Source organism: Dermacentor variabilis, chromosome 4 (assembly GCF_050947875.1).
Source record: "Dermacentor variabilis isolate Ectoservices chromosome 4, ASM5094787v1, whole genome shotgun sequence".
Lineage (NCBI taxonomy): Eukaryota > Metazoa > Arthropoda > Arachnida > Ixodida > Ixodidae > Dermacentor > Dermacentor variabilis.
In genome coordinates, this window is record NC_134571.1 from 29,911,687 (window position 1) to 29,924,902 (window position 13,216).

The following is a 13,216-nucleotide window of genomic DNA, read 5'->3' on the forward strand; positions in this document are numbered from 1 at the left end:
TTATCAGCGCTTGCATCAGGAGCTGAGGAACATGCAAACATGCACTTGCATGACATTCAGGATACAGCACAGCCAGTGATGAAATAAAGTACGAGCTTTTCAACAGACCGTGAGCGCCAGCTGCTCTGATAAAGAGGCCAGAATCTGAGCGTGAGAGGAAGAGTGTCAAACACGGCGCCGTGTTGGTAACCTGTCAGTGCAGTGACTCTTGGTACTTATTCAGGGTGGAGCCGCAAGCCCGAACACGCCTAAGCAAGCGACTAGAGGCGTTATCAAGGAGAAGTGCTCATTGTTGCAAAACACTCCTTCACGTGGTTTTTGACTCAGCGGTTGTGCGTAAAAGGACTGTTCACCGAGCGAAGGCAGACTCCTAGACTGTCGTGCGGCTAGCGGTGAGAAGGCAGGCTGTCCACGCGAACCTGCGTATTTTCGTTTCGATTCGTTGACCCCTTTCCTTCCGCCTCTATTCTTGAGCGAACAGCCTTCAACATTTTCGCAAGCTGTCAAACTACCACTCGAACTGACCGCCTCCAATGGATTCCCTTCGTCAGGTTGCATCAAATGTTCAGGTAAATATTTTTCGCTTGTGTACAAGTAAAACTACAGCGTTACAGCGTCACCAGTGACCACTACAGCACGTTGTCTATGCCCGGAAAATCTAATGAAGTTAGGAAGCTCATGCTACGCTAAACGTGAGTGACGGCCATGAGGGTAAGATTGGCAACGGCTAAAGCAACAAACTCGTAGTGTTATATGCATAGCATCTGAAAGTGCTGGCAGCCTGATTTTCAGCGCTTTGTGAGGCGTTCATTTTATTGGTCAAGGTGATTTCTGTCCCACATCTACATAGTATACAGCGATAAAGTGTTTTTCGGTGTGTATCAAGCGCGATACTTGGAAATGAGATCACTTAACGCGCTCCTCTTGGCTCGACCGTACTTGAAATAGGGGGTTCCATCAATAAATGCCGACATCTCAGGTTATCGCATCACAGAATAAGAATGCATCCTTTATTAAGGACCTACACATATTGGGCGAAGCGGATAAGCCACAATTGACATATGCCTAATTACAACAAAGACGGCAATATAATTTCTTCAGTCGAACTCTTAGTGATGCTCTTTCCAGAACGATGTGTTGGTGCATATTTTTGCATAAAATTTAGCGCAAGAAGGACGATCTAAACATAGACATAAACACATGGGGCTGCTTCTCGCCCTGCGCCTCTCGGTGTGCGCTTATACTGTCTTTATTAGGCTGGATTATTTGAAAAAGGACAGATATTTTTTTACAGGATTAAGTTACTGACCGAGTAAACTTCGTTGTATCTGTTACTTGATTTATGAAGAGCACTTTTACCTGTTTCAGTAGTTGAGCTTACGTGATCCAATGCCCAGGCATAAATTTTCGATACAGCATTCGCAGGTTAAGCAGTATACATTCTTTTCGAGGGCACGTTATTATAGCGGTGACAAACGTGCGTATATGTGCGCTTCCCACCCATTAGAATATTATCTGAAGCATCTTTAGGGCACAGGTCACGGTTGCTCAATTGAATTCTTGCTGTATTTTAAGCATGACCAATTCACAAAAAGTGCTGCCATGACGAGCTTCCAGCTTCCTTTCTCAATGTTTACAGCTAAGGACATTCACGTGACATTGTTGTATGCGTGCCTATAGGCCTGTTTTCTCATTTGACAAAAGACTATTCTTTAAAAAAAGGTATCGCGTTTCACGTGCCCAAACCACTATCTGAGGCACGCCCTTTTGGGGATTCAAAATTAATTTCGGCCACCAGGACTTTTTTAACGAGTACCTAAATCTAAGTACACGAGCCTTTCCGCATACCGCCGCCAATGGAATTGCGCAGCCATGGCCGGAATCAAATCCGTCACCTCGAAATCAGCAGAGCACTGCCTTAGCCAGTGAGCTATGACCCCATGTCATAACTATTGTGAAAACTACGCATGTAGGAACACGTTCCAAGCATGGCGTGGATATTTCGGATGTAGTTACGATGGGTACCAAATGAAAGAATTGACTCGCCACCCCGGCCCTGACATGGGGGATGTCCAGCGAAGCTGTTGCACACCACCACTACAACTGCTGAGGGGGTATGCAGTGATCTATTACTTTAGGGCAATGGTAGTAATGAAAATTTAGAGCAAAGGTAATTTTGACAACACGTCGCCGACCATGCAACAGCAATGAAATCCAGAACAATGAAAAGCCAGATACGTTACTCCCCCCCTCGCAGGCTGCCGTCGCCGCGGTAGTTTGTACAACAGTATTGTACACCGGGAAACGTATGCGGGAAGCGATATGTGCTTTGCCTTGTTATCAGGAGCGCCTTATGAATTATGTGGTTCGGATGCTTGTTCTGGTGCTTGTTCTGTATTCAGGCGCATCGTGTTCTGTATGTTGTACGCATGATTCCAAAGAATGTATGCACTGTCGCTTCACATAGCTGAGTGCTTGAAGCCTCTGCCTTAAGAAAGTACGAACCAATGCTCGTGCGTCTGCACTGCCGCCGTGATCGGCCCACATTTCTGCTAACGGACGCGCACACGAAAAATGCCGACCGACTAGAGCCTAACAACTTCGCTGTATGTGTGTTTCCCACAGGATGAATCACTTCAGTTTTCCGGTTATAATATACCTAAAGCTATCTGTTGAATGTTTAGCAATAAAAGGTACCAAACTTAATTGCCGTTTTATCCTTATCGCATTTTCTAATGTCTTCCGTTACTAGTACTGTATTGCCGCGTAAATCACCGATGATCTCTGTTACACTCTGGCTTTATGATTTTCACTACTTAAATGACGTGTATTACTTCACATTTAGTAGTTCACAAAAAAAAAACAAGTGGACATCAATAAAATGAGTGTCATTTCTATAAGCTCACGCATTTTCTCTCTTGTGTTACTGTCTTTAAATGTTCAAATGCAGTGTGTTCTCCAACCACCTTCATTATAACTCTCTTTCTTTCTTGTTTCTGCGGGGCCTGAAAATATGACAAGCGAAATAGTCACTGGCCTTCCTTTTTTTTTCATTTCAGGAGGCTTCAAGAGATGCCACCCGACTCATTTTAACTTTCGTACTCTCATTTGTTTTGTTAATTGCGAGCGGACTTTGGTTGCGCATTGGCAGAGCACCTAAAGGCAGCAAACTACCCCCAGGACCGCCCGGATTTCCACATATTGGCCACATACCGCTGCGTACAAACATATTTGTCCTGAAGAAGCTCAAAGAATGGACGAAAATGTACGGTCCCGTCTTTCGGTGAGCATCCCAGTCCCGCCAAATGAAGGCAATTTCCCTTTGTTTTCCTTCGTGATAGCGTAGTTTAAGCAGTGTAATTAGTATTTGAAAATAAATTCGGTGGTGTTGCACGCCAAATTACGAACCGATTAAGAGGCACGGCATAGTCAAGCGATGGACTCCGGGCTCTTCAACGTGCACCTAAACCTAAGCGAGCGCTTTGCAGTTCGTCTCCTTTGAAACGCGATCGCCGTTGCCGGCACCGAACCCGCAAGCTCGAGCTCAGCAGCGCAGCGACATGGCCACTGGGCTACCGTAGCGGGATTTAATTAAACGCTCTGCGTTTCTCAATAAAGAGCATGCTCTCTCCCTCTCTTTCTGTTAACGTTAGCCTACAAAGATACTTTCAGCAGGATACGGCTATAGACTGTTAGCAACAGTAACAGTCATTTGATGGCGGTTTTACTATTGTATAGCCTTTTATTTATTCTTTATTTTTTTTTTGTTCTCACGGAAGCTAAGTTGCGTATTTTGTGATGTAGTTAGCATATTTCTTATTGAACCATTTGTAACTTTTCATATAATCTGATCTCTGACTCCATTGACCTTATAGTGATAACTTCAAGATTGTCAAAAATACTTCGAAATTAAATAGAACAGTCCGTAACCCACGAAGCGCAATGCCTGTTCGAATGTCCCTTGTAATTAACTATTAAATGTGTTTTCCCCGAATCTATATATTTCCGAAATCACAGTTTCTGATGCTCACGTATGGCGCTAATGTTCTTGCGTTTATCGGCACCCGCCTTTTCTTACTTTTAGGGTAAAAGTTGGCTTCAGAAATGTTGTCGTCCTGAATGATTTTGAATCCATAAAGGAGGCACTGTCCATGAAGGAATTGATGAACCGATCGGGGAATCTCGTCATCGACCAAGTGGGCTTTAGAGGTGGGCCCATAAACGCTTCTTTCAACTCTTCTTTCAACATAAATGGTATACAATATGTTGCGACTTTTCACGTTTAAGGTTATGCACAGCGAAAGCTGAACGCTGGCCTATGTAAACTTTGGAGAACCCATTTTTAACGTTGATTGCGTCAACGATATTCAATAAATAAGCAACAAAAGATTTGGTCTGTTCACTGTACAGTTGGCAAGTTCACACGTATAGCTTTGGACTTTAATATGTTAACTATGTCTTGAACAACTTCTTACGCATGCAACCTTTCTTTGTGCATGTGGAGAGCAAATTGTCATAAAACGGATGTATATTTAGGGCGTACTATTTTGTAAACTAAAGCAATCAAATGCGGTTACCCCGGACTATGACATGCAGGGCACGTCAGAAATCCCACGTTATGTTTAGATATGTATTTGTCAACTGCAAGTCATTCGAAGGCATTTAGGTTCTTACAACCTTAATACTGTGTTTAGCTCCTTCTCACCATATTCTTTGTCGTAGCGCAATATAAGCAAAATGATGAGCACATCATTCAACCATAAAATGCGTGCAGGTAATGATCACATACTATTACGACGTAACGGCGTCTGTTCCCATATATGCTAGTCATAAACAGCATTGGGAAGTCGCAGAAATATAGTGCCAATATATGTTTTAAAAAATGTTGATGCTATCCTAGAAATGACAGGTTGTCTAAATGGCTACGTACCATAGAATCTATAGAAGCTGATTTCTGTGCTATTTTTTGTCCAAGGTGGACCAGAAATGAGCTGACATTACTTCAGTACTGTCAGATTTTCACTCGTTCTAGTTGTATCGCGCTAATTGAAGGCGTATGGAATGATAATATGTTATCTTAAATAACAGTTATGGTCCGGAATGCAAGCGATATTATGCGCTTCTAACGCGAAGCACCAGTAGACTCGTTCACTCTTTCAAACAAAGTTTCCATGTATTCAAACGTACAGGCCTCATGTCATTGAATGGCCAAGCATGGCACGACAACCGGCGTTTTTGCCTCCACGTGCTGCGTGATCTCGGATTCGGGAAGACCTCAATGGAAGAGAAACTCAAGGTAAAAGCTTTTCGTAAGCGGCGGCGTGCAGCCTTAACCCTAGTCTTACACAACCGCGCACGCGTGCGCACGCGTGCGTGCGTGCACGGAAGGGTTGAATTTTCCTATTAAACAATGTGCTGACTATGATACAATAACTAATCAAGCGAAAATGAGACATCCAACCGTTCGTAGCAATTGCTACAAAGGAAACCCATACCAGTTCCTCGAAAGAAAAGCCTCGCAGTTGAAGAAAACTGCGAAAACGTCCTTCAACTGCGAGGCTTTCCTTTCGAGCAACCCGTATGGGTTTCCTTTGTAGCAAGTGCTGCGAACGGGCAAAGGTCTCATTTTCCCTTGCTTAATTATTTCGCTCCACCGTGTGGGTTTCCGCAGAACTATTACGTCTATGACACAATCGATGTCAGTAAAAAAAAAAGCGTAAATATGGTTTATTCTCCGGAAACGATAACTCCTACTTAACCGACAGCACACGGGTGCGGGGAATGTTGTCGTTATAAATGAGCTCAGTGTCGATAAGATCATGAGAACAAGTTTAGCAAGATCGATATCCTAAACGATTACTCCTAAACAACATTTTTACGGTGGTGGTGACGGCGGTGGTAGTAGACCCTAGCAATGTGCGGGCTTTGCATTGCGATCGATGCCTGAAAGTGTTCCGCTTTAGCGGGTATTTCACCACACGTCCAGCAAACCAGCGCCTCCTAGGAATGCAAGACGTCGTGACGCATCCGCGTGAGCTCTAATGGACATTACGCCGGGTGGTCAAAATCTCCGGAATCCTCCGATACGGCGTGCCTCATAATCAGAAAGTGGTTTTGGCACGTAAAATCCCATAATTTTTTCAATGGATATCTTCTTGTAAACGCAAGGAGTTGCAGGGATGCATGCGCAAAGTGTTTCCTCTGGAGGTTCTTAAGCAATGCGTTCTTTTCGTCATGGTCAGTACAGCTCGGAGACGACCACAGAAAGGGCTTGATGACTCCTGCCTCGTTGAATAAGGTACAGAGCGGAGACTCGTTACGCTCCTTCTTATGTAGCCGTGGTGGAGTGTATGCACGCCCGGTGCATATTCAATGTAGTAGTGATGCTTCCTCGTGACGAAACGTCTTGGTTACACATGCCGCATATGGCAAAGTCTAAAGCTACCGAAAGATAGCACGAATATCTCTTTTTGGATTGGAGGATACTGATACCATGTGCTTCTTTATCTTTCTCCGGTGACCGCTTTTTACAGGCTAACAAATGTTAAACCTTATCGCTCAGCGCAGGATGCGCCTGCATGTATCGGAAGTTTCTCGAATGTTATTGATGTTTCTATCCTCTGTCTGTTGTCGCTGCACCTTCTGTAATCTGACTGTATGCGCGACGCGAATTCTGTAGTACTTTCTGGGAGAGCCGTGAACACCATCGAATACTCTAGAACCTTCGATGACTCATGTATAAAAACCGACGCACTTGACCCGTCGATGAAACTTCGACGATCGCCGACTTTGTTCCCCGCTATCGTAGTGCTTTGAGTGTAATTTGTTTTAGTGGGCACAGGTAAATATTTACTTTCGTCATTCACAGTTTTGCTACTGTCTTCTTTACCGACACTTCTGCGTGACATCACTTCAAAGACGGCAATGGCCTGCTGCTCCAGAACATTCGCAATTCAGGAGCTTTCTGTCCTGTGTTCTTTGCGTACATCCGTTTTAAACGCTTGTATTTCTTGAACTACCGCAAAGCTCCCCACGTTCAAATTAATACCGAAACTTTTCTGGTTAAGTTCCAACAAACAACGCAGTGTCTCGATTGGTTACAGGAAGAAGCGGAATACCTAGCTGAAAGGATCGCCGAACATCGGGGTGAGCCCTTCGTGATCCAGGATTTGCTCGTACCCAGCACATCCAACAACGTGACAGCACTTGTGTTTGGGAAGCGCTACGCTTACGAGGACGCGCGGAGAAACTTTCTGGACGATCGACTCAAGAAGTTGTCGAGGTTCGTCGGTGCCCGACGGTTGAGCGCTCTTTTTCCCGGATGGCTGAACCGGCTGGCGGCCAGAGTGCCGGTCCTGAAAAATAACCTCGCTGGTCCAATTCTCGATGGACTTCTTGACTTTGCCAAGTAAGCTTGCCTCCATAGCGGGGTGAATGAATGCTTTCCACAAAACTTGAGTCTCACTGTGCTGATTTCTGAACACATTCTGTCAACCGTAGAAATGGTCGGGAACAGTTCAGTTTCCTTAAGGGCGAAGGAATGAAGGATGGCAATTTTGGGGGAACTTGAAAATTTCAGTGAATATATTAAGCTAAATAATTCAAAGCTAACATCCCAGATTAAATATACGAGAGAAAGGAAGCACATTTTTGTTCTCGTTCATGTGGAACGATGAAGTGAACGATGAACGAGGTTAAAGTGCTGGCTCCATCTCATTTCCTACCTTCTTTTAGACGCGAGATACAAGAGCATGAAACGAGCCTGGAAGAACACAGCAATCGGGACTTTATCGACGCTTACCTGAAGAAAATCAAGGAAAACGTACCTACTGGAAACTCTAGTTTTCAGAGTAAGTAAAAAGAGGCATATCTGCTTTAATATTTACTCCGGATGCTCTGGACAAAAAAGTTGCCTATACAGCTGTAAAAAAAAAAAACGGCTAAAAACACAGATACACAGATATTGTTGTCCAATAGAAGACAGTGCAGTTTATTATGTCACTAATGCACAGGGAACCTGTATTATACGAATCCACACCTCTAGGATGATTTTATTTTGTCACTTGTTTTCGGAGATCGCAAAGTTATCGTAGCTTTCCGCAAAACATAAAGATAAGGCCGCCGCTTTATTCACAATATTTTAGCAAGGACATCGCGAACCGTTTTCCAACAAAACAAAGCCACCAAATTTCGTCGTGTATATATATATATATATATATATATATATATATATATATATATATATATATATATATATATATATATATATATATTCAGAGTATATTCAAAGTACAAGAGCATGCATTTGCTTGTAAAAAACCAAATGAAATTAGGCAGGTTTACACCGCTTTTCTGTGCGTGTGCACGCGCGCGCTTCATTGTGGGCTTTATCTGTGGGCTTTATTGCCCTCGTTATAGAGTTCAATAGAATTCAAAATGCACCCTTTCCGGTCTCGTCGCAGTGAATTCGCTGATCGGCAACATCTTCAGCTTCTTCGTAGCCGGCTCGAGCACCGTCCAGGAGACGCTGCAGTGGCACCTGCTGGTGTGCGCCGATAAGCCTGATCTTGTGCAGCGCAGAATCCAGCAGGAGATTGACCAAGTCATTGGCCGCGAGAGGCCGCCATCATGGGCAGACCACACGGCTATGCCTTTCACCGTGGCCGTGCTGTGGGAAGTCTACCGCTGGCGAACCGTCACGCCGCTTGGTATTCCGAGAACGTAGGTTACAAACCAACTACAAATCATTTATTTTTTTTATTTAATTCAGTAGGAAACGTTATCGCAGGAAAACTGTACCGCAGAGGGCACAATTTCGCTTGAGCAAGAGATGCGATAATTAGGCACCTGTCATACATAAATTTTTCTTTGTTAATTTGTAGCTTAAGAGCTCTGAAATATTATGGTGCATCGCATGGGTCTTATGGTCACGACAGAAGAAAGTTATTCAAGAAAATTCAATTACCGTATTTTTTGCCAAGTCCCGTAGCTTACAGTTCAATCTTGAAAGCAAAAACTTTGATATAATCACGGTAGCCGATCAACAGCGTACCTCTACACTTCCAGCTTGGTGGTACTGAAAAACAACCTCCTAGAGAGTGCAACTATTCCACTTCACCTCAGTTAGCTGTGGTATTTCTGTTCAACATCGTGCAATTGAGCATAACACGATGCTATATAGTCAATTACTGTTGATATATATATATATATATATATATATATATATATATTACAATTGACGGTGCTGAAAGATGCAGCACGTGTGTCGAGTGAGTTCGTGAACAACACTTTGTAATGTGGTTAATGTTAATGGGGCTTACATCATGAATCCAGGACAACAAATTGGTGAACTGTAATGCTAATGCATTTCTTTCGCATTTACCGCTTAATTTCTACTGACTTTCTTTTGCCTTCCTACTTAATCTTTATCTTGCCGGTAGCGAATGCCACAAGCCTAAGATCGCCTAAACTATGAAATGACCTCGTCCGCAGTCAAATGCAAATAATAAACCTACGTTTTGGAACGCCACCACAAAGTAGAAACATTCACACGAGATGCACACCCAAACCTTCTACAGCGAAGCTGTTACCCTTTAGTCGGTCGGAATTTTTCGTGTCGGCGTTAGCTAACAGAAATATGGGCCGATCCCAGCGGTTGTACAGGGCCACGAGTAGTGGCTCGTACCCCCGTAAGGCAGAGGCTTCAGGCACTCAGCAAAGTGAAGCGAACAGCGCATACATTGTTTGAAATCACGCATACAACGTACTGAACAACATACGTTTCAATTAAAAACAAGCAGCACAAAAGAAGCATCCGAACAACATAACTGATGACAACGCGCTCCTGATAACAATGCGAAACACGTACTCGCACTCCTCGCATACGTTTCCCGGTAAATATTATTGGTGCGCAAGTTGCCGTCGAGGTGGCAGCTTGCGGCGAGACATCCCTAGACTTTCGTATATAAAAGGACCAGCCTAGCAACTGATTTCAATGTTATTGCAGCACCGCCATGGGAGGCGGCGTGCTGTCAAAATTAGCATTACTACCATTACTCCAGATTATTTTTTTTTCAAGCACATCGTAGCGTTAGTACAGCAGCAGCACATTCCATCAATGAAAACAGTTGCTCAGGTATGGCGTTGGTGACGCTTTTGTCCGGTTTAATTATTCCCGATTAGCATATTAACAGCTCGTTAAGTGTATTCACATAGACGAGGCCGAAAACGCCACTTTTTTATCTTCCAGAGCGGCCGAGAACGTCGTTTTCAAAAGCCATTTTATTCCCAAAGGAACCATTGTGATTGCGAACCTTCGGGCCGTGCATATGAACCCTGAGTACTGGAAAGACCCGGAAGAGTTCAATCCACTGCGTTTCTTGAACGAAGATGGCTCTCGATTGTTACCCAAGCCTGATCAATTGATTCCATTTTCTGTTGGTAAGTTCAACACATGTATTTACCCTGCTCCGTTACCTTATTAAGCTTGCCATTTTGGTTGCATCTGAGTAGCACCTATCGCTGTACCTGTTCAATTATGTAGATGCCGCGGGATCAAATTATTGTTGCTCTTTTACCCACGAGCGTAGGTTAGTGGCACGTACGCATGCCTTGTGCAAGTATCAATAATGCATCGAACGAATACTGCAGTCACTTTACTACGAGGCACAATAAAAAGGCAACCACAATTTCTCTATTTAAAAACAGCGATACTTCTATAGGTCGCTATGTTCCAAATATTGCTGGCCCTTTCGATGGATCTGTACACATTGGCTAAGCGTCCCGACGGGAAATGTCGGGTGAGCGCAATGGACTTAGTGTGGTCGCACATTTAAAGTGCGTACCAAGAGCTGCCACCGCTTGGCAGCTCTTCCGTAGATTTTGCATTTGCTTTGCTTTTGCACGGGGCCGTACTGGACTGGAAAACTGTATTGTATACATGGTCAGGCAGGACGCGCTTAGCACGTAGCAGGCCGTAGTCACAACATCTTACGCTATAATGGTTCGTAAGAGCAAATCCCGGCCGATTCTTTCGCTAGACAAACTATTAGCGAAGACGGCGGGCCGATCTTTTCCACGATCACTTTCTTAGAACAGGCTTTATGGTTAGCATATAGACAGCTCAAAGCCTACGAGTTGCACAAGTTTTCAGTCGGGGAATTAAGCTTCGCTGGCGCCCTTCGCTTCGTTTGGGCTTGCTCTTCCACAACGCCGGATTCGATGTGAGGTGCTCGAACATGAAAGTGGTAGTGTCAATACTGTTGAACTTGGTGTGAAATAAACATTGCATATTTATTGCTGTGCTATGCCGTTCCACATCTTCCTCAGCACTGCAAGAACACATGCATGTCGTGATTACAAAAACAAATCACTGCATTCATTAACAATGTGCGGGCGCGTGCGTGCACTGCAAAGCCGAAGGGAAAAGTTATCCAATTACCATTAAGTGTCCTGCACCTACATTCCCAGCCACAAGCAATTTGCCGAGAGTACCGCGTGTCGTCAATTTCTCGTCCTGTGCCATTGAGAACTCGAGACATATTAGCCCTAAATGCTGCACATAGCATAGTAATAAGAACTTACAAACGAGATGGACATGGCCGAAAAAATCAAGCCCATCATTTGGGGTAACCCGCATGCGGCGTTCTTTGTGTACTCGAAACTTCTCCTCTTCATTTCTGCGGGCCCTTTAACCAATTTCGTGGTGGGATCTGACGCAGAAAGCAATGCATGTTTCGCTTGAGTATCATCCAGATCTTTTTTCCCTGCTAAAAAAATGGGCTACTAAACATACGAAATGTTTGTTAGACACGTAGAAAACTAGGAAAAAAGGTGATACATCGATTTGAATTTTCTCTTTATTATTTACTCATACAAAGATTAAATAGCAATTACTTCTTGGCTGTGTCCCATATTTTATTTTGTAACAATCAGTTACCGAGCAAAAAAAAAGAACAATTTACTTACAGAAATGTAATAGTTTAATGCGCTCCATGCGTCATTTACCTGTGTTCGTGGGCGAACATGTTCCACTTCAGCACCATGGATCTACATATATCGTATCGCCGCTAATGTTTCGCCAATTTATCTTTTTGCCTCATTTCAGGAAAGCGGATGTGTCCGGGAGAAACAATGGCCACGGTCGAAATTTTTTTGTATCTGACAACAATCTTGCAGAAGTACGACGTTCTGCCTCAGGAAGGTTGTGACGTCAATCTTTCATCGGAAACTACCTCTTTCAGGCTTGCGCAGAGGCAGAAGCTTCGTTTTTTGCCTCGTTGATATCTACGTACAAAACTTTTGAGCCACGTATACATATATGTGCCTAATATTTGGCTCAGAAATTGTCGCTATCACAAACTACTCAATATATAAGAGTGTCTCACTGTTCTCTGGTGTTCAGCAGAAAAGGCAACTAGTGCTCGCGCTAACGTCAAGACTGCCACCTTTGAGCTTTTACAAGAAACGGCTAGTAAAAAATGATGACCTCCGAGATTCGGCAGCGCGCCGCGCCCACCGTTTTGAAAGCCATGTCAACAGCACATAGCGCACAAACTTCTTCTAATGACCGATAGATGGACGCCCACTGTCAGTTCTTGTAGTTATTGCAGGCGCAGTGCTTGCAGACAACCGCCCGGCTGCATTGCCAAACTGTACTAGGAATTTAATTTCTATTTATCTTCAGGTATGGCACATGATAATGATGGGAGAAAAAGCTGCACTCCACATTTCATCGAATAGATTAAACCAATGTACACCCCGACTAAGGAAGTACCGCACGCAATGCAAAAGTCGCGTCGACTGCGTGCCCTATCTTTTGTCGATTCTTGCCGCCAGGATTTGTTTCATTTGTCTCAAACAATTGTTTGATATGAAACAAATAACAATCTTTTTAGTTAATTCTTAATGACTGAAGCATTAAAGTGAAGAACTTTAGCAGTGTTCGCATCAACTGTGACTAACGAGCTAAATTTGGCGTAATTTGTTGTATAAAGCTCGAAACAATACACTTGAAATAAAAAATGCATATCACAACGTTTTGTTGCGTCCCTGCAGCTTACTTTTCTGCCCACTTCAAACCTCACTTGAGTGATTTCATTTTAAATAAGGATCCGCCCCATATACTAGACGGCTCAATAAATGTATTTTCTTTCTCTCGCTCTCTTACAGTTACTCTAACAGTTTTGAAACTTAGGATATGAGATCAGAGCAACAT

At 43.6% G+C, this 13,216-nt stretch overlaps 1 protein-coding gene across 1 annotated transcript in view; it reads left to right on the plus strand.

The window, feature by feature from the left end:
* LOC142578168 (uncharacterized) overlaps nucleotides 1–13,214 on the plus strand; it is a 39,499-nt gene extending 26,285 nt beyond the window's left edge. Inside the window, exons 10-17 of the mRNA XM_075687569.1 lie at nucleotides 3,060–3,283; nucleotides 4,085–4,209; nucleotides 5,190–5,296; nucleotides 7,104–7,408; nucleotides 7,735–7,850; nucleotides 8,463–8,721; nucleotides 10,250–10,440; nucleotides 12,107–13,214. Of these exons, the coding sequence (XP_075543684.1) occupies nucleotides 3,060–3,283; nucleotides 4,085–4,209; nucleotides 5,190–5,296; nucleotides 7,104–7,408; nucleotides 7,735–7,850; nucleotides 8,463–8,721; nucleotides 10,250–10,440; nucleotides 12,107–12,282 (1,503 nt within the window). The 3' untranslated portion in view covers nucleotides 12,283–13,214. The remainder of the gene's footprint in view (nucleotides 1–3,059; nucleotides 3,284–4,084; nucleotides 4,210–5,189; nucleotides 5,297–7,103; nucleotides 7,409–7,734; nucleotides 7,851–8,462; nucleotides 8,722–10,249; nucleotides 10,441–12,106) is intronic.
* Nucleotides 13,215–13,216: the final 2 nt, after the last annotated feature.